Genomic DNA, 26209 nt, shown 5'->3' on the forward strand with positions numbered 1-26209 from the left:
CGGGGGCGCGCACGCACAGGCAGTTTCCAGGAGCGCGCACGCCGTGCGGTGTGACGCGCGGGGGCGCGTGCCGGCGGTTTGTCTGTTGTGATGGTGGACCGCGCATGAGGGGAGGCCGGGCCGCAGCGGGGATGAAGCAGTCAGTGCCGGTGCCGGCTTTCCTCACCAAACTGTGGGCCCTGGTGGAGGAGCCGCACACCAATGAGTTCATCTGCTGGAACCAGGTTAGCGGCTGGCGCCGATAGCAGCGCTCCTACTCCTCCCCCCCCCCTTAATGATAACGTCCAATCCACGGCCTGGTGCCCGCTTGTGAGTCCGGGAGGACAACAAAGGCAACGGGAGCCGGGGCCTGGAGCCTGCAGCAAGGCGGGTGGCTGGAGAGGGCCGGGCCTAGGCAGGCCGGGCCCGGGGGGAGGCCGGGGGCTGGAGAGACCGGGCCTGGGGAGACTGGGCTGGGGAGGGCCCTGCGGCTGGGGAGGCTCTGCGGCTGGGGAGGCTCTGCGGCAGCGATGCGGCTGCAGGCTGGGCTGGGCTGGGCAGCCAGGCTATATCAGATGTCAGGAGGAGTTTGTGAAGTTTGACTGTGGAGTGGGCCCGAGCTTTCTGCTTATTTATTCTCTTGTTGCTGCTTCCTTTCTCCTCTCTAGAATGGCCACGGATTCCTGGTTCTGGATGAGCAGAGGTTCGCCAAAGAAATCCTGCCCAAGTATTTCAAACACAATAACATGGCTAGCTTTGTGCGGCAGCTCAATATGTGTAAGTATAAACACACTTGCATGGGGACTGAAGTGCAATAATAAGGGCGTCTTGCTACAATTGTGCAGAACTTTGCTGAGGCCACATCTAGTTACAGTCTCCATATTTAAGAAAGGATATGATTACACTGGAGCCAGTACAACAAAGGTTCACCAGGCTGGTTCCTGGGATGAGGGACTATAGCTTCCACGGAGGGCAGTCCATGTCGAATTGCCACTCCACACTCAGTTACCTGCACCAAATTTCTTCCATGCCTGACCTTCCGATTCAGGTAAGAACCAGGCAATGCTGCCCATCCCTGGGACCCAGTGTTGAAGTCTGAGATTGAAGGAGGGTATGACTGCTTTTTTATTACACTGGTTGTCAGAAAGCAAATAGGTTTAAAGATCTGATTGAAAATGACAGGCCTGGGAGGAGGTAAGTGGAAGGGGGGTGGTAGGGGGGTGGCTAGGTGTTGTTGTGGGGGGGGGGAAACTAGGTGTGATTCTGTTTAGAGGTGGATGGGGGTAGGTTCGGTGCTTGGGTGTGGTACTATTGGATGAGAGTCTGGCCTGTGTGTAGTGGTGAGGATTGTCAAGAAATTTGCTTAATGTGAAGATTTTCACATGAGCGTTATTTAAAATGAAGTGAAAATTAATCTTTCTGTTTTGTACTATCTGGATCAGTAGGTGGACCAAATACCTTTTATATATAGCCTGTTCAAGTGTTTGCAGTTAACCAAAAGGTTGAGGTAGCAAAAGCTGATAAACTCTAGGTGTAGAATGTGGCAAGCGTTAAAACATTTTGGAAGTCATGGCCTTAAGTTTCGTGTACTGCGAGGGGGGTCATGGGGTGTATTTTACTACTGTAAAAGTGTGAAGTTTAGAGGTGCAAAATAAGCACTTGCAATATAACGTAGACAGGAGTACACTGAATGAAATGCATGTCTCTGTTGTAGCTAGGGTGAGTTGAAACTATAATTACTGGTCATTGTGTTTTTCAAAGGAAATTGATACACCAGTAGTAATGTTATCTATCCAGTAAATTTGTAATTCATTTGAAATTGATTCTACTCCACTCAGTTCTGAGCTGAATCAAGCAAAGGTGTCAGAGGGGACTCTGACACCTCAGTGGGAGGTAGGGAAATAAAATTGGAACCTCATAGAGTAATTATTCTGTATCTCGGAGGCTTGTTAAAGTGGGTATTGGGTGACATCTTCAAACTGGATGTCTACCCGTTAGCAGAGGTATCAGATCTGGCTGGGTATACTGGGAAGGAAATTGACACTGTGCCTTTAATTGGAGAAAATTTTTGATTTGATATTTTTGATTTGATTTATTATTGTCACATGTATTAACATACAGTGAAAATATGGCACCCAGATATGGTGCACCATCAAGCCTGCCCGACCATGAAAGATGGCGCAAACTGCGCAGATACATAGTTAATTATGCCAGGGCAGAAGTTATGGCATGGTTTCCAATCAAACTCCCCAGTGGGCAAACATTCCCCAACCCCGCCACAGGACTTAGATCCGGATGGGAGAATTCCACCCAACATTTCAGAATTGGGAAAGTTAGAGATGTAATAGGTTTTTGATTTGATTTATTGTCACATGTATTAACATAGTGAAAAGTATTGTTTCTTGCACCGTTCATAGAGATGAAAACGAGAGAGTGCAGAATGTAATGTTACAGTCATAGCTAGGGTGTAGAGAAAGATCAACTTAATGCAAGGTAAGTCCATTCAAAAGTCTTGACAGCAGCAGGGAAGAAGCTGTTCTTGAATCGGTTGGTACATGACATCAGACTTTTGTATCTGAAGAAGGTGGAATAGAGAATGTCCAGGGTGCATGGGGTCCTTAATTATGCTGGCGTTGGTGGGCTTTCTTAACTATAGCATTGGCATGGGGGGACCAGGACAGGTTGTTGGTGATCTGGACACCAAAAAACTTGAAGCTCTCGACCCTTTCTACTTCATCCCCGTTGATGTAGACAGGGGCACGTTCTCCTTTATGCTTCCTGAAGTACCAGTTCACCAGGCTGGTTTGCGTGATGGATTGGGCTACATTCATGACATTTTGTAGTTCCTTGCGATCTTGGGCAGAGCAGCAGCCATACCAAGCTGTGATACAGCCAGAAAGAATGCTTTCTATGGTGCATCTGTAAAAGTTGGTGAGACTCATAGCTGACATGCCAAATTTCCTTAGTCTTCTGAGAAAGTAGAGGCGTTGGTGGGCTTTCTTCACCATAGCGTCGGCGTGGGGGGGACCAGGACAGGTTGTTGGTGATCTGGACATCTCAAGACGCGAAGCCCTTTCTACTTCGTCCCCGTTGATGTAGACGGGCATGTTCTCCTTTACGCTCCCTGAAGTCGATGACAATTCCTTCATTTTGTTGACATTGAGGGAGAGATTATTGTTGCCGCACCAGTTCACCAGGATACAATATACAGTAAACAACATTTGGTTCATTTTAGATAAGCGTGGGTTATAACCTTGATTTTAGCACTTGCAAACTTTTCAAGGTTGTGAAAACTTGAATAACATTGTTGATCTGAACTAAATTTGGGTTTCTTGAAAGTTAAATTTTACTTGAAAAATTAGTAAATTTCAGGTTGATTTGGATAAATTGGGTGATTAATTCCATCTGTACAGGTATCCTTGGATGGATAAATGTTGTAATGTATAATTTCAAGCCCAGAACGCCATACATTGGGAGGGGAGAATGTGCTGTTTGTACAGACTTTGAAAGTGTTTGCGCCACGTGTTGGGCATATTAACAAAATTGAAGCCCGTGGTATAACATAGCAGCATGAATACAAAATTTGTGAAGGGATAGGGAACAGTTATGGTGCATGGCTGTTTTTCAGACTGGAGAGAGGTATTGATTGGAGTTCCCGCATCTCTAGTGTTTTTGATATACATTAATGACTTGGATTTAAGAATGCAGGATATAATTTTGAAATTTGCAGATGAGATTAAACTTGGAAGTGTAGTGTCCAGTGAGGAAGACAGTACTATTGCTTCAAGAGGACATTGACTGAAGGAATGGGCAGGCAGGTAGATGGCAGATGAAATTCGTGCAGAATAATGTGGTCGGGGGGGGGGAAACAGTGAAACAATGCAAGCTAAATGGCACAATTTTAAAGGGGATACCAGAAGAGAGGCCTAGGCATGTTTGTGTGCTAATCTTTGGAAGTGGTTAACAAAGCAGTTAAGCAAATGCATGGACTCCTGAAGCATATGGTACAAAAGTCAGCAAGTTATAAGCTAGGGTGTAGAGAAAGGTGTAGAGAGGTGTAAGGCCCAGTTTGAGCCTAAGCTAGAGTATCATGTACAATTCTGGGCACCACTTCGCAGGAAGGATGTGAAAGCTTTGGAGAGGGTGTAGAAGAGACCTACTAGCATGGGATGAGGGATTACAGTTACATAAACAGACTGGAGAAATTGGGGCTCTCCTTCAAGAAAATAAAGCCAAGAAAAGATTTGATAGATGTGTTTATTAAAATCATGAAGGATTTAGATAGAGTAAAAAAAAGAAACTGTTTCCATTGACTGAAGTCAATAACCAGAGGGCACAGATTTGAAGTGATTAGCGAAAGATCCAGAGTGTGGAATTTTTTAATGCAGTGATAGGGTGGTAGATGCTGATACAGTTGTAGCCTTCAAAGGAGAATTGGATAAATGCTTGAAAGATAAGTTGTTTGTGGGTGTGGGAAAGAGCAGGGGAGGGGGGCCAATTGGATAGCACTGAAAGAGATTGGATGTCAGAATTGATCTCCTGTACTGTATTAATCTATGATTCAATGCTTAAGGCTGCACCACTGCATGGAGGATTTCCTGTATGGGCTGCTGCTGCACACCTTCCACTACCGTGCCCTCGTCTGTCGTCTGGACACGCTTTGGCATGCCTTGTTGCTGTCTGGCAGCAGAGGTCCCTAGTCGAGTTCCCTCTACGGAGGAACCTTCCCCCATTATATTGGGGACCTACCGTGGAAGGTGGCACATGTAGCAGTACCATACAACCGAAAATTGCACTGGTTTATAGGTTCCCAAGAAACCTGCCCTCTTTGTGGTCTTGGGAGTCTGTGGACCACGTCTATGTTAATTGTCTTAGGCTGCACTCTCTTTTGGTTATCTGAAAAACCTTTTATTTTTAATGTTTTGTTTGCAATTCAGTCCCATGCTCCTGATCTATGGGCATCTGGTACGGAGGGAGCATTGAAGAAGGACCTCCTCGTGAACATGCTCCTGGGCCTGGCCATGCTTGCCATAAATAGGTCCGGCAGTGGGCGACCAAGGGGGCCACCTGACCTGACTGTCTACCCCTCTACTGCAGCTATTCATGGCCAGATGCCCTTGGATAGGATGCATGTAGAGTCCATGGGCACCGTTAAGGCCTTCCATGCTCATTGTGCCCAGCAGGAGCTGAGTGTATTATTGACCCTTTTAATCACATTTTGGTTTAATGTTTTAAGTTTCCTTTACACTTTTTTTGTTTTGGGCGGTTCCCCCCTCCCTCCCCCGCCTTTAAGGGGTTGCTCCTTTTGCTTTATCCCTCAGTTTATTTGATTTAGTTTGTTTGATTTGCCAAAAGGATTGGCAGCACCACAAAAGTTCTAATCCTTGAATCTTAAGATTCATGAGGTTACTGAAAAATAAATACGGTTATAGCCAGGACAGTTAAATATATAAAACTAGAAATGTGATTGTCTGTATAAATCTGTGGTATGTTTGCTTCTAGGATACAGAATAATTTTGGTCCCCTCTTGGAAAAAATGTGGTACTAAAAAAGTACTATTAGATTGATGCCTAGTGTTGGGTTTTTAATTGGCAGGTTAGCCTTAAATGTTGGGACTTTTTTCATTGGAGGAACATTGACTTTGAAGTGACATGATCACCAAAATCTTTCATGGCTAATAATCTGTTAAGTTTGGGAAGATTCGCGCAGCAAGTCAGTTTATTTGAATCAAAGGTTCTGGTTTAATTTTAATAGATTATTAAACCGGTTCCTAATGAATCTATAAAATTATGATAGAAAAATGGCTTTAGCTTTGTGGTCTGAATAATGAATTTAGACACAAATATTTATGTTTCCTGTTCGCTTTGTTGTTGGACTGAGCCTCTATGTCTGGAACAAAGAAACTTACTGAAGCTTTGAGAAATCCTACCTAAAGATGAAATAACCTATAATTGTATTGCAGATGGCTTTCGTAAAGTACTGAATGTTGATGCAGGCATTGTTAAACAAGAACGTGATGGGCCTGTAGAATTTCAACATCCTTATTTCAAGCAAGGACAAGATGAGTTATTGGAAAATATAAAAAGAAAGGTGAACTCCATAACTTTCAATGCACTGCAGAAAAATGCTTTTGTTTTTAGTTTTCTTTTGTGCCTTGTCCTTTTTCACTTTACAGTTACTTTGTTGCTTGCTTGACTTTTTTTATGCTGACTTTGTGCACTTTTCAAATGTGTTTCTTTCAACAACTTGTTTCTTAATCTATTCGATATCACAAGTAGTTGACAGTGGGAGGTTAGGGATGGAAATAGAAGAAAGTGATAGCTGAGACTAAAGGTGTATAGTATCCAGTGTGAACTCATGCTATAGCATCTAATCTGAAATGATGAGGGTTTGTCCCATGATTATGTCAGCGACCTAATGCATTTTTACTAAAAAAAGCTTAATTGAAAGAATACTGTATTTTGTTGGCGGATACTGATGAGGGTTATTTTTTATGCTGATAATTGAAAATGTAAAGACTTGAAGGAACTAAGTTGTGAAATATCTTAAGAAAACTGATATTTGGACTAGGTTACACACTGGGATTAATTCTGAGATGGGGTTTATTTGTTTTGCACTATGAGGTGAGTTCAAGTGCATTATTAAATTCCATTACCTTGTTTACACTATCCAAGTTGATATACCTACAAATCAGACATTGCCAATGTGTCTGGTGGCATGATAGTTAACACTGCTGCCTCACAGCTACAGGGACAGGGGTTCAATTCTGGCCTTGGGTAAATGTCTGTGCGGAGTTTGCACAATCTCCCCACATCTGCGTGAGTTTGCTCCAGTTTTCTCCCACTGTACAAGGTTAGGTGGATTGGCCATGCTAAATTACCCTTTAGTGTCCCACGGTAAGATGGATTAGCCTTGGTGAATGTGTGGGGCTACAGAGATAGGGTGGGGAAAAAGGCCTAGATAGGATGCTCTGTCAAAGATTCGGGGCAGACTCGATGGCCGAATGGCCTCTTCTGCACTGTTGGGATTCTATGATTGTATGTTGAACATACTGTACTCCAAAGACTCTGCTTCCATCCAGCTGGGTGGGACTGCAGCCTATTGCCCATCCAGTTATAATCAGAGAATCGCCTGTAGAGGCTTCCATTCCAACTCCTGCACCATTACTTGGAGTGTCTGCAAAGGATCTATTCTGGGCTCTTCTTCACATGCTGCATATCATCCAAAAGAACAGCATCAATTTTCACGTGTATATTGACAGTACTCAGCTCACTACTTCTTTCAACTCCATTCATTGTATCTAAATTATTACACTGCTTCTCTAACATCTAAGACTTTCTAACTCCATAACAGCATTCATCTCCGCCCTGCCTTATCTGCTGCTGAAACCCTCATCTATGCCTTTTTTACTTCCAGATATCACTATTAAAATTTACTCCTGAGCAGTCTTCCAATTTCGACTCCCTGTAAGCTTTCAATCATGTAAAATTCTGCTGCTGTGTCCAAAATACACCAAACACCGTTCACCAGTCACACCTGTACTTGTTGTCTTACGATGGTCCCTAGTTAAGCAATGTCTCAATGTTTAAAATTTTCATCCTTGTTTTTGATTTGTTCTGTGGCCTCACTCCAACCTTTCTGTCATGTCATTGTCCTGAAACCCTCTGACGTATCTGTGTTCCTTCTCTTGAGCGTCTGCGATTTTAATCACCATTAGTGGCCGTGGCTTCAGCTGCCATAGCCTTGAGCGCTGGAATTCCCTCCCTGAACGGTTCTGCCTCTTTTCCTCTTTTAAGATGTTTCGCCGAGAGATATTAGCATATGTGAAGATATGTTTGAGCTTTTGCATATATTTGAATTTTGTGTTTTTTTAAGGAGGATTGTATGTCATGGGTTACAAGTGCTATAAACTCTACATGTTCTAATATTATGCCTAAACTCAAATATAATGCTCATTGTATTATTGTGATGCTCTCATTCTTCTAACTTTTCCCACATCCTTTCCATTTGAATTTGGATCTCAGTAGACAGTAAAGAAAGATAAACCAATGGAAATGTAGCTGTCAACTCTTTGTTTTTGATCGTGCTTATTCAACTTGTGTAACTGTGCTTACATTATATTAGGTATCCTCGATTAAGCCAGAAGAAGCTAAAATACAGCAAGAAGGCTTGAATGCAATTTTATCCAGTGTTCAGGAAATGCAAGGAAAACAAGAAAACCTTGATTCAAGATTGACTTCCTTGAAATGGTATTGCTATTTGTCTTTTGTAATTACATTCTTAATAAAAGTAACTTGTTAGCTAGACAACCAAATGGGGGCAGAATTTTCTGCTCCTTGATTTGGGGCTTTTGGATCACTTGAATGCAGCAAATGCAAGAAGGAAATGAGAATTTTAATCCCCTAGAAGTGTGAACATTTCTCTGAATGCCTTTTCTGACCATTGGACACACATTTATATTTGTCTGAATTTTACAGTTTAAAAAATCCCAAGTATCAGCTTGTGTAGTTGAGCCCTTTCTGAATTTCCAATAAAGAGGCACACACCTTTGAAAGTTTATTTATTAGTGTCAGAAGTACATTACACTAACACTGCATTGAAGTTACTGTGAAAATCCCCTAGTCGCCACACTCCGACGCCTGTTCAGGTACAATGAGGGATAATTTAGAAAGGCCAATCCACTTAACCAGCACAGCTTTCGAACTGTGGAAGGAAACCGGAGCACCCAGAGGAAACCCAGGCAGTTGGGCAAGATTGTGCGGATTCCGCACAGACAGTGACCCAAAGTGGGAATCGAACCTGGGTCCCTGGTGCTGTGAGGCAGCAGTGCTAACTGTGCCACTATGCTGCCCATAAATATGCTGCAAGATTTACTTCATAATCCTACAAGTTACAATCAAGTTTCACAATAGGATCTGTCTGCTGTGTATCAAGGTTTCCCAATCACTAAGGTCACAGCCCAATGAGTTCATTAAATCAGTAGCAGAAGGTCTTGGGCTTGATTCCTAGGTCAAAATTCTCCTATCTCACCCGCCATGAGAATCGTAGTGGGCGAGACAAAACATTTGGCGGCCCCTTGAGCTCGGGTGGGATTTTATGGTCTTGGGGCATGCCTAGCTGGAGAATACTGCCCCTAGTCTTGGTTGAGTTAGGCATTCTCAGCTTATAGAACCTAAATTTAAAATAGTGCTCTGGATCAGTTTCTGATCAAAATCTCCAAGCTTGCTTTCAAGTGATATCTCATGTAGGTGTTAGAATTTGAATATTCACCATGGTAAAATAGACTGCCATCATTTAGTCAAGGTTTGCAAAAGAATGATGATGTTTGGGTGTACTGCAGGATGATTAGTCCTATGGAGTAGCAAAACATTACTTTAAAGTGAGGCAGGCTAGAAGTTAAATATAAATTTGTGAAATTGAAATTTTGTATTAAATAAGAAGAACAACTTTTATTTAAAGGTACTAAATGCCTAATGACAGCTTGGCATATAGCGTAGAATTTTGTTTGATGTCAGTTTGGTATTTACAAGAGGCTTCTTTTCTGTGCACCAACAGGGAAAATGAAACACTTTGGAGAGAGATTGCAGATCTTAGACAGAAACACGCACAGCAACAGCAAGTAATCCGACAGGTAAGACTTTTCTTCATTTACTGAACTCTCGCGTGCAATTTTGACATCTGACTGGAGAAAAATATCCTCAGAATTTATTTTGTGCAGTCAGGTGACCCCACGTCTCACCTCAGCTCTGTCTATAGCAAAATGTCAAGGGACCTGTGGAAAGGTACTTAATTGGTTTGCCCTGGTATTCTGCAACCAGAAGGCTCACTAATTGGGAGGTTGAGATTTGTGACCAAAAAATGGTTTTGCTGTTGCACCAGAGACTAAGGTAGTACGGTTTTGTCCATGATAAGTGCCACATGTATGCTGGCAACATGCAGTTCTATCTCACTACCACCTACACGACTTGCAAAACTAATTTGTCTAATATCCAGTCCTGAATGGGCTGCAATATTTTCTCTTTAAACCTTCGTTCCCTACTGACTGATTCTATCCCCCTCTGTGATCGCCCTTAATGTAAACGGGACTGTTTAATCTCAGCATCTTTCTTGACCCTCAGCTGAATGTTCAACCTACTGTCCTCCCAACCACAAGTGCTCCTTGCTTTTACCTGCAAAACATCACCAACCCCATCCCTGTCTCAGCTTTTATTATTTCCTGACTCTGCTATTCCAGTGCCCTGTTAGCTGGCCCTCCATCTTTCATTCTGCAGAAACTTGAGCTGACCCAAAACTCTGCTGCCTACATTAGGTTCCATTCAGTGTATTGCTGAGCTGCATATACACCTGGCGCGCTAGCACCTCAATTTTGAAATTCTCATTTTGATGTTCAAATTCCCCATGTCTGCCCCTCAGCTTCAGACTCACAAATCTCCTCCGGCTTTGTAACCTTCATTTCTTACGTTCCTCCCTCTCTGGTGTATTATACACCCCCATTCCCTTTGCCCCACCATTGACATCTGTATCTTTTGCCATTTAGGCCCAAGCAATCTCTAATCCTGTAAAACCCTCCTTGTAACATCTGTTTGACTAAGTTTTAGCTACCGTTGGCTTTGTGCCAGCTTTGTCTGATTATGTGGCTATGAAGCACCTTGGAATGTTTTAGGAAGGTGGTGTGTAAATGCCAGTTGTCTGGAGTTTATGTACCTTTGAGATTTGTTCTTATCCCTTGTTTAACTTTAATGTAAAAAAAACAAAGAAAGGATTGATCTTTGGTAAAGGCTATTAATTTTTTACTGTAATTTTCAGTAAGGTTCTACTTGATTGACCTATTGCATGATTTTCTATTAGGTCAAAATGTTGATTTCAGTACAGACTTCATTTTGGGTTTGATCATAAATGGTTATACTCATATTTTTCAGATTATTAAATTTATCGTTAGTTTGGTTCAGAACAACCAAATTGTTACCTTGAAGCGAAAGAGGTATGAGTGCCTATTTTATTAATGTTCACTAATGTTGGAGCTTCATTTTCTTTGCTGTTGTTTGGAAACGTTTTAAGTTTCCAATTAACTCATGTACTTAATTTGCGTAAATATAATTTTAACTTTGAATGTCGAGCTTCTCAGATTGCAGACAATTTTTAGAATGGGAGCGTTTAATTCATCTGGATTTATTAAGTATTCCCTTCCTCATCCGTCAAGTTTCCAAGGTGGTTAAGTGTTAATGAATTTTACTGTGTTTGCCTCATAAAGTACAAAGTATTTGTGCAGCAAGTATTCTGTAAGTTATTTGGTACATTGTGACATTGTTCAAGGTTTGTTCATTTCTTGAAATTCATAGTTTATGACTACATGCGCACAACCAGTTTTACATTTAAAAGTTAAACATTAATCTGCAACTTTTCAAGGCAATTGCAGATATGGTTTAAACAGTCAAACAATTGTATTATAAAAATTCACCAATTATAAAACAAACATCTTATGATTTCTTCTTTTTTCTAGTTGGCTTGTTCCACTTTCCAACACTGAAATTATTTATTTGCATATCTTAGTTTGCTCTGGAGTAAATGTTTGTAAAACTGATAATTATGAATGATCAGTTTCACTATTATACAATAAAAATTAGCCCCCTCAGATATTGGAGTTTGCCAACATAAAATATATGTGTAAAGCAGATAAATCTGACAGACGCATTCAGATTTTTCTTGTGTATTAATTCAGAATACAAATGCAAAGCAGTTTAATATTAAAGTTGGAAACTTAGCATCACAAGTTTAATCTTTAAAAGTACTTTATAAGCTCAGTTGATGTTTATAAAACTGATACTGATTCTAATTGGGACATGTTATAAATTTGAGCAATAATCTTTAGAAATCTCACCGATTACTTGTTAATGTTAATGAATTGCCATTGAAGGTTGAAAATCCTGGACTAAAAGTACACAGACTTTATAGTGTGCAACTGTTCACAATCAGCTATTTTTATCTGAATTTTGAATACCACACAGCAACACGTTTGTCAGACAATTAGTTCTGATTGCAAATCAGTACTGATTTTTCTAAAATGTTAATGAGATTTTGCAGATCTGAGTCTTAGGTTGCCATTGCACTGCAGATTGCCACCTCGTGCTGGAACCTGTAAAGTGTAATATACAGCCTGAGTTTATACTGTTGGCAGCACAGTGCTTAGAGTTCCATTGGATTAGGTGCGGACCTACATCTTTGCATGTTTACATAGAAATTGTTACAAGAAATTAGGTGGGGGTTATGTATTCTGATAAATTAGAGGTGCACAAGCAAAATTATAATTTCCAGGATGTCTAATAGATTATTTGGTCACTATTAAAACGTATGTATCAGCTGTAGTTAAATTATATATGAAATGAGCTAGTAGCTATATTCTGTAGTTGAGTAATATCATCCTCTATAATTATCCACCAATACATTATTTTCTAATGGTCAATATAGACCAGTGCAGCACTTCTGCAGTTTTTTTTCTCCCATAAGCATATTAATTAACTAATCAGGAGACAAGAATCGTTTAACATAGCTCTGTTTGACTTTGAGATATGTCTATAGGATGGCATATATGTTCGCTTTGTATACATTCTTAACTTTATTTTCTTTGTTCCTAGGCCAATAATGATTAATACCACTGGACCTTCTAAGCCAAAATATTTTCATCATATTGTAAAAGAGCCAGACGATCCAACTCATGTAAATAAAAACCTTTGTATGTGAGTGTTTTTTTTAAGGAAGTGATATGAACTTGAAAATCATTTACAATACATATTCTTTTTCTTGGTAGGTACCTGTGCATGGACCTAATGGTGTGAAGCAATGTGTCAGAACAGTAGATGATATTGTTATTTGTGACATCACAGACACAGAAGCAGAAAAAACTGAAGAAGAAGACATATCTACATTTACTGTTAATGAGTATGAATTCAGTTTCTAAATTAGTTTGACCTTTCTATTACACTTGAGTATCAAATTATAGCATTCAATTATAGAAATAAGTTCCAAATTACAAATGGCTTTGCATTAGTTTTGATGGTAGAAATATTGCCTTAAGAAAGCCAGCTGCTTTTAGTCATAGAGTTTTACAACACAGAAAGAGGCCCTTCGGCCAACAAACACCTAACTATTCTAATCCCATTTTCAGGCACTTCGTCCATAGCCTTGTATTCTATGGCGTTTCAAGGGCTCATCTGAATGCTTCTTGAATGTTGTGAGGGGCCCTTCAGGCAGTGAGTTCCAATCATCCTTTGGGTGAAAAAGGTTTTCCTCAAATCCCCTCCAAATCTCCTGCCCTTTACCTTAAATCTATGCTCCCTGGTTATTGACTCCTCTACTAAGAGGAAAAGTTTCTTCCTAGCCACCCTATCTATATCCCTCATAATTTTGTACACCTCAATCAAGTCACCTCTTAGTCTTCTGTGCTCTGAGGAAAACAACCTCAACCTATCCGGTCTCTCCTCATGGCTGAAAAGCCCAGGGAACATTTTGGTGAATCTCGTCTGCACCCTTCTGCAATTGCATCCTTCCTACAGTGTGGTAACCAGAATTGCACACAGTATTCCAGCTGTGGCCAAATGAAAGTTTTATGCAGCTCTATCATAATCTCTCTGCTCTTATATTCTATGCCTCAGCAATTAAAGACACCATATCTACTTGTCCTGCTGCCTTCAGGGCTTTTTGTACATACACTCCAAGGTCCCTCTGGTACTTCCTAGTATCCTACCATTCATTGTGTACTCCCTTGCCTTGTTAGTTCTCCCAAAATACATCACCTCACACTTTTCAGTGTTAAATTCTGTTTGCCACTGTTCTGCCCATCTGACCAGCCGTCTACATCATCCTGTGGGGGGAGGGGTGCGATTCAAATTTAGGACTTGTTCTGAATCCATTGAGTGAAGTCCATTGTATAGAACCGCAAAATTAAAAAATATTTAAAACTTTTAGGAATGAAACAATATAAAGAAAGTTTATCAGAAACAAAAACACCTCAGTGTTAGACAGTGGTATTAATTGGAGAATGGGTTAATAGTTTAGTCATTGATATTCCAGAGACTCAGCTAATGTTTTGGGGACCCGGGTTCGAATCTACTGTCCTTACCTGATCTGACCTACATGTGATGATGTGGAGATGCCGGCGTTGGACTGGGGTAAGCACAGTAAGAAATCTCGCAACACCAGGTTAAAGCCCAGCATGTTTATTTGGTAGCACAAGCTTTCGGAGTGTCTTTCCTTCTTCAGGTCGCTCCTCCTTCTCTCACCTGAAGAAGGAGCAACTCTCCGAAAGCTTATGCTACCAGATAAACCTGTTGGACTTTAACCTACATGTGATTCCAGAGCTATAGCAATGTGGTTGACTCTCAACTGCCCTCTGAAATGGCCTAGCAAGCCACTCAGTTCAAGGGCAATTAGGGATGTGCAATAAGTGCTAGTTGGCCAGTGACACCCCACATCCCACAAATGAATTTAAAAAATCTAAGAATTTCCTCCTTGCTATTTACCACACCACCAATTTTCGTGTGATTTGTGAACTTATTGATCATACCCCCACATTTGTTGATATCCTATTCTCCAATTAATACCACTGTCTTAACACTGAGGTGTTTTTGTTTCTGATAAACTTTCTTTATATTGTTTCATTCCTAAAAGTTTTAAATATTTTTTAATTTTGCGGTTCTATACAATGGACTTCTCACAATCTACTCAGAACATGTCCTAAATTTGAATCTTCTATGATCCAGTTTTTTTATCAGTAATTTTGCCTTTTATTGCATTGCATGATTGGTTACCAACGTAATGTATAAACAAAGCATCAGTGTGATTTGGTTGATAGCACTTTTGTCTCTACGTTTTAAGGGTTCATACCCTCAGTGGACACACAAGTTAGAAGATCGTGAATTCAAGATCTGCTCCATGATTGAACACAATCTAGGCTGATATTCTATGCGATTCTGAAAGAAGGTTGTATAGAACGTGCCCTCTTTCAAATGCATTACTAACTTGGGGCTACGTTCATTCATATCCATAGGAGGATATAAAAGATTTATAACACTTTTTGAATGTATTTCAGTCAGTATTTCTCCCCATGATAGCATCACCAAAAGACATTTACCTGGTAATTCATCTCATCTACATTTTGTGCTGCACCAATAAGCTGCTGTGTATGCCTGCATAAGTGGCCACAAGGTGCTTGAGATTTCCAGAAGAGTATATAATTACAGCAAAGCACCCAAGCTGGGGTTCCCTGCTTCTGCATTCACCAGCCTATTTTTATTTTGTCCATAAGATACAGGAGTAGAATTAGGCTATTTGACCCATCGTGTTTGCTCTGCCATTCAGTCATGCTGATATGTTTCTCAACCTCATTGTCCCACCTTTTTCCTGTAACCTTTGATCCCCTTACGAATCAAGAACCTATCTATCTCTGTCTTAATACACTAATTGACCTGGCCTCCACTACCTTCTGTGGCTATGAATTTCATAGATTCACTACATTCTGGCTGAAGAAATTCCTCCGTATCTTGGTTCTAAAAGATTATCTCTTTACTCTGAGGCTGTGCCCATGAATCCTAGCCTCTCCTACCAATGGAAAGAAACTAGTCTTCAAATTAAATAAGTGAAAAACTAAGATAGTGAGCACAGAAATGTTGAATGCATCCAACATTGCGATGCATGCTATAATGTCTTCATAAAAGTGCATCTTTCTAACTTACTGTTATGTAGAAATATTTAGGTCACAGCTGACTGTTGATTGCAATGCCCTTATACAGCATAGTGGTTGCAGATATCTTTATGACCAATGTTGATGCTTTGCAGATGGCTGTCTGACCTAGACTATGAAGATTGTTTCCTGCAGTCTTAAGAAAGTGTACTGGGACTGCAGAATTAGTTGGTTCAGTCCTAGTGATTGTAGCCAATCAGTATGCCGATATGCCACTTTTCATGCAGTATATAATTGAAATGTAACCTACTTGTCACCAGGGTGCTTCTGAAAATACAGCCAAACATTTCCCTATGTTATGTTGCCATTAGTCTGCTATTTCAGTCTTTTTTATTAGGTGCCTCTGTCTGCATTAATTGTGTCCCAAAGTGAGATGTATTCATCTCTGTAGATACTGTTCTTTCATTGGCATGGGATATTCCTCACACTTCAGTGATCCTCTTCTGCCAAAAATTCAAATGAGGGAAACTTAATGGTGCTAGAAATGGTGTGTGGGAAGAAAATTATTCAACGATTTGCAGAAAGGCTCAACAAGCCCCAGAAAAATCATTGAGGTCCACGAAATGACATTTAAATTGGCTAACTTATCGGATTAGTTAACCTTTGTTTGAAGATTACGTTGTTGATAGATTATGGATATTGTTCTTTGGCTCTCTTGATGGAAGAAGCGACGACTTCTTGATATTAGTTTAGTATATCGTTTTTCAAACCATATTAAGAAACATTCCCTAAATCATCTTTTAAATTCAGCATTTTGTGTATTTTTAGTGACATATCCAGAACGATAGAAGAGGAAAATTCATTGTATGAAGAGAATGCTAAAAATCAGGAACAGCTTGCATCATCTGAGGTAATGGATGTATGCAGTACTGACCATGTTATGAACACTATGATGAATGATAATATTGAAACAACGAGCACTGAATCATCAATCAGTTCTGAAGATCCTATTTCCATGATGGACTCCATTTTGAATGAGAATGCAGTTATTTTGCAGAACATTAACCTTCTTGGCAAGTGAGTAAATGTGAGGAATGTTATGATGTATTTGTAATGAGTTCTTCTGATGTCCTGGCCAATTTTTGCCTTTTAGTCAACATCTTTGAAAATAAATAATTTAGTCATCCATTAATTTACTGTATGGGAGATCTTGCTGTGTTCTTTCTTTAGTGATTGCACTCATCCATTGGCAAAGTACGTTGAAGGTGCCTCAAATTGGAATGTAAATTCTAGTTTGTTTTTTCTGTGCAGCGTAGTATCAGTGTGGGGGTCAGTTTAGCTCAGTTGGCTGGATGGCTGGTTAGTGATGCGGAGTGAAGCCAACAGAGCAGGTCAATTCCCATATCGGCTGATGCTATTCATGAAGGCCCCGCCTTCTCAACCTTGCCCCTCGCCTGAGGTGTGGTGATCCTCAGGTTAAATCACTAGTCACAGCCAACGATCATCTGGGACTATGACGACTTTATCTTTTGGTTTCAGCCTACATCACCATATTCTGCATGTTGTCTAAAAGTGTGTTCATTTTAAGATCAATACCTGTCTTGTTTTGCATTGTACCTTAATGTAAGTGCTAAAGTCTATTTGAATTTAAGCTTATTCAGAAGACCAACATTCTGTGAATTGCCTGATTCTGACTCCAAATCGTTTGAGTATAGTTTTTCTGTCGATGATTCATGCATTTATATATCCCTGCACCTTGCTATTTGCTTAATGGAGTCATTCTGGCCGCAGTTTATTAAATAGCCAGTGAATTAGTTCTTGTTTGAAAACTAACTTGCGATTCTTTCAGTACAAGATTTATTTATGAGTATTTAAACGTGCTATTTAATTAATGGTAAGTCTTTCTGACCACAGTTCTTATTAAATAAAGTATTTAAAGAATTTCTGGTCTTACAGGATAGAACTTATGGATTATTTGGACAGTATTGACTGTAGTTTAGAAGACTTTCAGGCAACATTATCAGGAAAGCAGTTCAACGTGGATTCAGATGTTCTATCAGATGTAAGTACCCATCATTTGGTTAGGTCTTAGTTTAGTCTTTGACTTATTTCCAAGTCTAATTCTAAGCTGTATTTTTTGTAGTAAAAGCTGTTGCATGGCACATGTGCTAAAACTACACCCTAAATAATGGCTTTGTGTATTTTAAATTATGGTATTCATCTCTTTTTGCCTATTATTCAAAAGTGCTGTCACTTTTCCTAATGTACGTATAGAAGCTGATGTGTTTTATTTAGAACCCAGATATACGCTCGAGAAAGAACAGAATTTTGCCATGTCCTGCATTCATGGGAGGTGGTTTGAGTATAGCTTAAACTGGTTGGGTCTTTTTCTTTGCCATATATCCAACGTTGTCTTGTTGAGAAATGCAAACTAAAGAGAATCAGAATTCCTATAGTGCAGAAAGAGGTAATTCAGCCAACCAAGTCTGCACTGACTCTCCAAAAGAGCATCTCATAAGGCCTTCCCCTCTGCCCTATCCCTGTAATCATGCACATTTACCATGGCTAATCTACCTAACCTGTGCATCTTTACACTGTGGAAGGAAACTGGAGCACCTGGAGGAAACTCACATAGACACAGGGAGAACTTGCAAACTCCATACAGGCACCCAAGGCCAGAATCGAACCGAGGTCCCTAGCACTGTGAGGCAGCAGTGCTAGCCACTGCCACCATGCTACCCTAAAATATTCATGTAAACTTTGCCGATGGTGCATTTTTTCTTTAAATGCAAAATGATTTATTTGCATAAGTAACTGAGAGATGGAGTGGGCCCCTTACAGGCAAATACATACAACCTTGAATATTTCTTATTGAAAACCTTGACAGTTATAAAAGGTAAAGTCCAGTTGACTGCATTCCTTTTAACAAATTGGACAATTTTCTGCATATAGTGGGTTTGGTATCTATGCTGCTAATGGGACCATTTAATATGAATTTGTTTCTTATGGAGCCAGCATATAATTTTTGAAATATCTGTCATGATGATGGTGAATAAACCATGAATTATACGTGGAAATACTGGAATTTAAAAAGACCTGCATTTCATATTATAAAATGGATGCAAACCCTGAAGATGGCTGAAAATGTACAGTTGGCCACTGACAGGAATAGCTGCAGGGTGTTTCGCTAAGGCATTGATTCCCAACCTGTTATCTGTCATGGCACACCATCATACTATAAAAATCTTGAGGCACTCCTCTGATATTTTCCAACTGAGCTGCTCGCAAACAAAAACCTTTTATCTCTAAAACCTCATAAAAGCACATCAAGGCACCTTTTAATGCAATTTTCATGAGTTGAAGTTTTCAGTGGAAGCATTATCACCATTTGCGTGTGAAATGCAACATTTTTATTCAACATGTACACAATTTAGAAGTGTTTTCCATTAAAGGTTTCAATTGTGTTCAGTTTTTAAGTCTGCATTCAAACCATCTGAATGTAGAAAACACAGCACCCCAATTTTCACACAGCAAGGCCCCGTAAACATCAAGGTAATAATGACCATCAGTTAATCTGCCATCTTGTTTAGGTGTTCAGGGATAAATGTTGGACGCTACATGAGGGAGGGCTTTCGGGCTCTAGTTACAAACTCCTCTGCAAGAGGGTACCGCTGGCTATGCAGCTCTCAATCAAAAACTGCAAAAGTTTTGACAGGTCTAAATGTGTATAATAACAGTCAATAGTGCAATTATAATTGAGTTCTGAAATGCTGTATTTCTCTTACTGAACTACATTCTACCAGAATTTAACCATTTCTAGGTGTTTCTTGTTTTAATTGGAATGCTATTTGGTAAAAGGAACTGAGCTATTTATCCTGCTTATTGAAGAGTCTGAGATTCTACCCATGCTTTTGAAATCGATTTGTTGCTTTTCCTCATTCAATAAAAGCTGCTTGACTTGGTTTTCTAATGCCAAGCCTGGGATTTCAAGCTTGTCATAGTGAGAATCAAATCCTGGTGTCTAAGAATTGGTGGCACAGTGGTTAGCAGTGCTACCTCAAAGCACCAGGGACCCGGGTTCAATTCCGGCCTCGGGTCATCGTCAGTGTGGAGCTTGCACATTCTCCCTGTATCTGCGTGGGTTTCCTCTGGGTGCTCTGGTTTTCTTCCACAGTCCAAAGATGTACAGGTTAGGTTGATTGGCCATGCTAAATTGAGCCTAGTGTCAGGAGGTTTAGCAGAGTAAATATGTGGGGTTATGGGAATAGACTCGATGGGCCAAATGGCCTCCTCCTGCACTGTATGGATTCCATGAATTGGACATTTGGATGGGAATGCTAGGCCAACCCCCGTGAGTGGAAGTACTCCCAAAGATATAAACATGCAGAATAGAAGCACAGTAGGTCAGACCCCAGCAGCACATTTTAAAAAGGGAGCCCGGACCCCTATTGGGTGAGCAGAAGGTCTGGTTGTTGAAATCTTTTCACTTAGAGAAGAGGGATTCCAGAGAAGTCCCCAAACAGATACTCTATTAAGGAGGAAATTACCTTGCCCTGATTTAAATAAAAGAATCCTGTTACCCCTGCTTTAGCAGGAGGTCTGGCTACCCAAACCTAACTCCGAATTCAGAGGCAGACCCGGGGTTTCCAAAATACTTCCAGAGCCAGTGAGGGAAATGCCTCCCCCAGTTAAAAAGCTAACGGAGTGTAGCTGGGTATTGACTATTGCTAAGAGAATTAATATGTTTGTAGAGTGTTTCGTTGTTTTAAGTGATTTTTTCTCCCTTTTTGTAATGAAGACTGTTTAAATTGATGGCTTTTTAAACATAACTATTGGGTTTGCAAAAGGTACCCAAGGGAAAGGGATTAAACCTTGTTGCTACCAGCAGAGGTTGGGTTGAATAGGGAGCCAGTCATCTCCCTTCACCTGGGTTTGTAACAATTTGGGGGTATCCCAGTTGGAGGGTGACAAATCAAGGGGTCTCACTTGGATCAACAACTTTTGGGGAACCTCATCTGGGGCTGATTGTAACAAATTTGAATTAGGTTCGCTAAAATAAATAACATAATTTTTCGAGTACAGCAAGGTCTTGCCTCAGCCACCAGCATGTGGAAAAATATCGCCCCTCACATAAGGTATAAGGCTACATTGTAATTTTATATATGTGATGTTTGAATTCTGAAAACGGAATATTCTTGAATGTGATTTATTCTCAGATCTTCCCTCTGAATTGTATATCTGATGTCTGCGTATTTACAGAATAGCTTTAATTTCCTATATATTTTACATAAAACCACCTGTAAACATTATTTATCTTAACCGTACTAGATTATTTGATTTTTGATGTTCAAGGAATAGCATCTGAATGTCCTTTGTGTTATATTATTAACAACCAGGAAAGCATAGTTTGGCAGTTTGTCTTCGGTTTTAGTAACAATAGTTCTCAAAGGATGAACCTGTTGAGCAAACTGAGATCCATGGGGACAATGTTAATTCTGGTCACATTAGAAAGCTTAAATGTAAATCTTAAGTCTTTCCTGAACAGAGTGGAATGTAACTGGAAGGTTGGTGAGCGTGATAAACTGTGCACTTTAAAATTGTTAGAAAATTATATATAGTTCACAAAAGCATATAATCCTTAAGTTTAATATATTCAGGTGTGAATTTCTTTTTCTAATGCTAGGTATCGGGAACTAAAGAAAACTGCAATGGAACAGAATCTAAAGTGGATGAAAACAAGTCCTCTGATACTGGTTAGTGGTTATAGGATTTGTGGTATACTAATTGCTATAAGAGTGCAGTTAGAGCAGTTATATGAGATTATAGGTGAATTTTCCTGTTCCTCTTACCCCCCCCCCCCCCCCCCCTGCACAAATTCATCTAGATGCTGGATAAGAACAACATGCCTGTACATCAGTTCTGAATATGCAGAACTTAGTGGAGCATGAGTGAGGCCCATTCATACTCTGACCATGGTCCCACCTCCAGATTCTTAAAATCTCTGATAAAGCTGGAATAGAAAGTATGTCTTTTTGGACCTCCCTTGCCTTAAAATCTGAGGGGCACCAGCTGCAATGGCAACTTTTTCAGTCATCTGTGTCAGGACAATCTTTCCGTGAGATACAGTCCTGTGTCCTCCTGGTGACGTGCACTTGTAGTTCTGTACTTCTAACTCTTGGTCCTGATCCAAATTATCCTGAATGGACTTTATTAGACCTAAAGCATTATATCATCCACAAACACCTTGAAGGTGTGTACTTCCTCCCTGGCAGAATGCATCATCTTGAGCAAGTCTTGAGATTCCTTGAATTTTTTTATTTCATTCATGAAGCAGTGCATCCCTGGCCAACCCACCCGCAATTGTTCTCGAGAAGGTGCTGGTGAGCCATCTTGAACTGCTACAGACTGTGCAGTTCAGGTGCAGCACCAGAGGTGTCAGGGAGCAAAGTACAGGCTTTTGAAGGAACAGTGAAATTTTTCCAAGTTGTGTTGTGTGACTTGGAGTGGAACTTGAAGGTGAGGGTGTACCCATGTGCCTGCTGCCCTTGTCCTTTTCAACATTAGAGGTCATGGGTTTGATTTGGGTGCTGTCAAAGAAAACCTGACACAAAACTACAGCACAAACAGGCCCTTCGGCCCACAAGTTGTGCCGAACACATCCCTACCTTCTAGACCTACCTATAACCCATAGAAACATCACTGAACAGTGAAGTCATCAAGTTAGCATGCCACCTTCTGACCTTGACAGAAGGAAGGTCATTGAACCAGCAGCTGGCTCAGCTCATCGGTTTTGTGTATTTTCATACACTTTTTTTCCCTTGGAGAATGGTGTGGCATGTGGAAGGATTTTGCAGATTGATGAACAACTTTCTTTGAACTGAGTGAATACTCTTCCATGGCCTATGGCTGGAGTGGAATTTCAATCTACGGCCTTCCAGTTTAGATAGGAGGAGAGCTACTGAGCCACTTGTGCTCAATCAACTACTAAAAACTTCATTTATACCATCATTTCCTCTGGAGTCAAGTATTCTGATGATCACTAACCTTTGTAAACTTCAGATCATCCAAAACTCTACAGTCCCTGCCTTAAGTTGCAGCAGGTTTTGTTCTCCTTCTATTCTCTGCCCTTATCTCCTCTGAGCTCTCCAGACCAATTATGTCCTTCCTGTGACCAGGACTGTCCACAAAATTCCAGCAGTGGCCTAACCAACATTTTATACAGTTGCAGCATTACATCCCTGTTTTTGTATTCAATATCTTGCTCAATAAAGGAAAGCATTCCATATGTTTTCTTGACCACCTTATCCATCTGTCCTGCCAGCTTCAGGAATCTGTCGACGTTCACTCTTAAGGTTTCTCACTTCCTCAACCCCTCTCAATATCCTACTATCTTTTGTGTTCCCTAGCTTTGCTTGCCCTCCCCAAATGCATTACCTCACACTTCTCTGGATGAATTCCATTTGTTACTTTTCCACCCATTCAAACAAGACGTTGATATCATTCTGGAGATAGCAGCTGTCCTGTTTAGTATAAACTACACGGCCAATTTTGGTGTCATCTGCAAATTTCCCAATCATGCCTTCCACATTCAAGTCATTTACATGCACAGCAAACAGCAAGGGCCCCAACACTGAGCCCTATGGAACGCCACTGGAAACCGCTTTCCATTTGCAAAACCACCCATTGTTTCCTGTTGCTGCGCCAATTTTGGATTTTCCTCTGTATCTCATGGAATTTCATATTTCTGTCGAGGCTGCCATGTGGGATCTTGTCAAATGCCTTACTAAAATCCATGTAGACAACATCCACTGCACAACCCTCAGCAATCTGCCTTGTCACTTCCTCAAAAAAAATCAATTGAGTTGGAGACAATTTTCCCCAAAAACAATGCAAACTATCCCTGATCAATCTGTGCCTTTCTAAGTGATAGTTTATCCTGTGTCTCAAAATTGATTCCAGTAATTTGCCCACCACCGTAGTCAGACTGACTAGCTTATAATTTTCTGGCCTATCCCAAGCACCCTTTTTGAATAATGGTACGGTGTTCGCAGTCTTGCAATCAAAGAACAACAAAGATCCTTCGGTACCTTGCCTTTATCTGGTGAGAATTGGAAAATAATTCTGAGTATCCGCTACTTTCTCCTTGGTTTCCTTCAGCAGCCTGGGTTACAGTCCATCCAACCTGGTGATTTATTCACCTTCAGGAATGTCAGTCCCTCCTGTAGTTCCCCTCTCATATTGCTTGTTGTATGTAATATTTCACCCTGTTCTAATTCGAATGTCCACATTATCCTCCTTGGTGAGGAAACAAACAAAATACTCATTGAAAACTCTGCATACATCAACGCACAAGTTACCATGTACATCTCTGAGACCCTATCCTTTCCTTAGTTATTCTCATGCTCTTTATACTGGTAAAACACATTTTGGTTTTCATTGATGTTACCTGCCAATATTCTTTCATATCCTCGCTTTGCTTTTCTAATTGCCTTTTTTACTTCACCCCTGTACTTTCTATACTCCTCTAGGCTTTCTACAGTATTAAGCTTTTTGTGAATGTCATCGGCTTTCTTTTCCTGCTTTATCTTACCAAGTATGTTTCTGAATAATCAAGGGGCTCTAGATTTGGCAGTAACACCCTTTTTCTTTGTGGGGACGCGTCTACACTGTGCCCATAGAATCTCGCTTTTGAATACCTCCCACTGATTTGACATTCTTTTCCGTTCTAGTAGCTGCATCTAGGCAACTTTTGCCAGATGACACGTCAGCTTTGCAAAATTTGTCTTCCCCCAATTTAGAATTATACTCCTGTTCTGTCTTTGTCCTTTTGCCAGAATTACACTAAATCTAACTATTGTGGTCACTATCTTCAATAGGTCCTCCACTGCTACTTCATCCACTTGTCCAACTTCATTTCCTAGGACTAAATCTAGAAATGTGCCTTATGTTGCTGGGCTTGCTATGTGCTGGCTAAAAAAGTTCTCTTGAATGCATTCAGGAATTTTGTGCCCCTCACTGTTCATATCCTAATTGATATTAGGGTGGTTGAAATCCCCAACTATTACTGCCTTAACTGCTGGCTCTGACGAAGGGTCATCCAGACTCGACATTCGCTTCATTCTCTCTTCACAGATGTTGTCAGACCTGCTGAGATTTTCCAGCATTTTCTGTTTTTGTTTCAGATTCCAGCATCTGCAGTATGATGCTTTTATGTTATTACTGCCCTATTGTTTTTGCACTCAGAAATTTGCTTACATATTTGCTCTTCTAACTCCCTTCCAACATTTGGGGGTCTTCTGAGGCCAGTTGATGATGATCTGGAATCTCTCACAGGCCAGACTTCATACGGACAGATTTCCCTCCCTAAAGGACAGTGGTGAACCAGATGGATTTTTATGACAAAACGATTACAACACCCTTAACATAATCACAATTGTACTGTTCCTTCCAGGATGTTTATAAAATAATTGTCTATTCAGAGAAAAGATTGCTGATGCTAATTTGTTTAATACATTTTTAATGCTTTTGTATGAGTTCTGTTGAAAGATTGCTGCCTGCTTAGTTTTCTGTCCTCTCTTTAAAAAGCTCCATTTGTTTTTGGTTTATTTGCAGGAAAGCAGCTGATGCAATTTAATATGTACCCTGTACTAACTTTCTTGGATGGAAATGCATCATCTATATTGGAAAAGGAACACACTACTACTTCAGGCCTTAACTGTACATATGAAGACAATCACCTACAGAGAAATGAGATAGTAGAAGGGGTCAATGAGAAAAAAAAGACAAGTCAACTTTTTAAATTGGAACCTCTCACAGAAGAAGAAGCAAGTGAAGAAACACTGTTTTATTTGTGTGAATTGGCTCCCTCAGATTCTCTAGATGGTGAAAATTCTTTACTGGACAGTTAGCTAATACATTAAAGGTTCATATCCATACGTCCAGCTAATGACTAACTTAAAACTTGAAACATTTAATTTATACTGTAAGAATGATTTGTGTAGTTTGTCCTGTATTATGTTTCATGTAAATATGTTGTATTCAATTTTTGCTAATATATACAAAGTACCTTGTTTCCTGTATTCTAAAAAATTCATCAGAAATGCAGCTTTATGTATGTCAAGTGATCTTTTTTGTACTATTGCTGGGACATTCCACGGCATTGTTTTATTTTATTACAGATGGCAGTAATGTGTGAAATTGAAATCAATACCCTGCACTTTTGTATTGTGCAAAATGTCATGTTTGCCCCAAGTTGGGACAACTGAAAGCACCACCTACTTTCCATGACCATTAAAGAAAACTTTACTATCCTGTTTTGGATAAAGCTTGGGCATTGTTCAGTGACCTGTATTATAGCAGCTGTAACCAGATTCTTCTTCACCTTAGCAATCATTTTTGAAGTGCAGAAATATTACATCTTACATTTCTTTAAGACTGTTAAGTCTCTGTTTTATTTCGAGAGATAGACTTAAGGAAATAAAAGTAGGTATAGATTGCTTAAAAGTGTGAAGAAAATAACATTCTAATGTAGTCCACAGTAAAATGTGATGATTT

At 40.2% G+C, this 26209-nt stretch overlaps 1 protein-coding gene across 1 annotated transcript; it reads left to right on the plus strand.

Annotated features, from left to right (window-relative positions):
* Positions 1–25963, plus strand: hsf2 (heat shock transcription factor 2). The gene is made up of 12 exons (XM_078212739.1): positions 1–224; positions 648–756; positions 5942–6069; positions 8104–8228; positions 9535–9610; positions 10899–10960; positions 12612–12693; positions 12785–12915; positions 16484–16732; positions 17612–17717; positions 21339–21408; positions 25268–25963. The coding sequence occupies exons 1-12, from the start codon at positions 105–107 to the stop codon at positions 25561–25563; spliced, it is 1554 nt and encodes a 517-aa protein (XP_078068865.1). The 5' UTR covers positions 1–104; the 3' UTR covers positions 25564–25963.
* The last annotated feature ends 246 nt before the right edge of the window (positions 25964–26209 follow it).

The sequence above is a fragment of the Mustelus asterias genome, chromosome 5, assembly GCF_964213995.1.
Source record: "Mustelus asterias chromosome 5, sMusAst1.hap1.1, whole genome shotgun sequence".
In the NCBI taxonomy this organism is placed as follows: Eukaryota; Metazoa; Chordata; class Chondrichthyes; order Carcharhiniformes; family Triakidae; genus Mustelus; species Mustelus asterias.

What these genes read in the sequence shown, in the direction of transcription:
- hsf2 (XM_078212739.1), top strand. Translation starts at nt 105, where the DNA reads ATGAGGGGAGGCCGGGCCGCAGCGGGGATGAAGCAGTCAGTGCCGGTG. An exon ending in GTTACCTTGAAGCGAAAGAG is followed by an intron (nt 10,961 to 12,611) that starts GTATGAGTGCCT and finishes CTTTGTTCCTAG; the next exon opens with GCCAATAATGATTAATACCA. An exon ending in AAACAAGTCCTCTGATACTG is followed by an intron (nt 21,409 to 25,267) that starts GTTAGTGGTTAT and finishes GTTTATTTGCAG; the next exon opens with GAAAGCAGCTGATGCAATTT.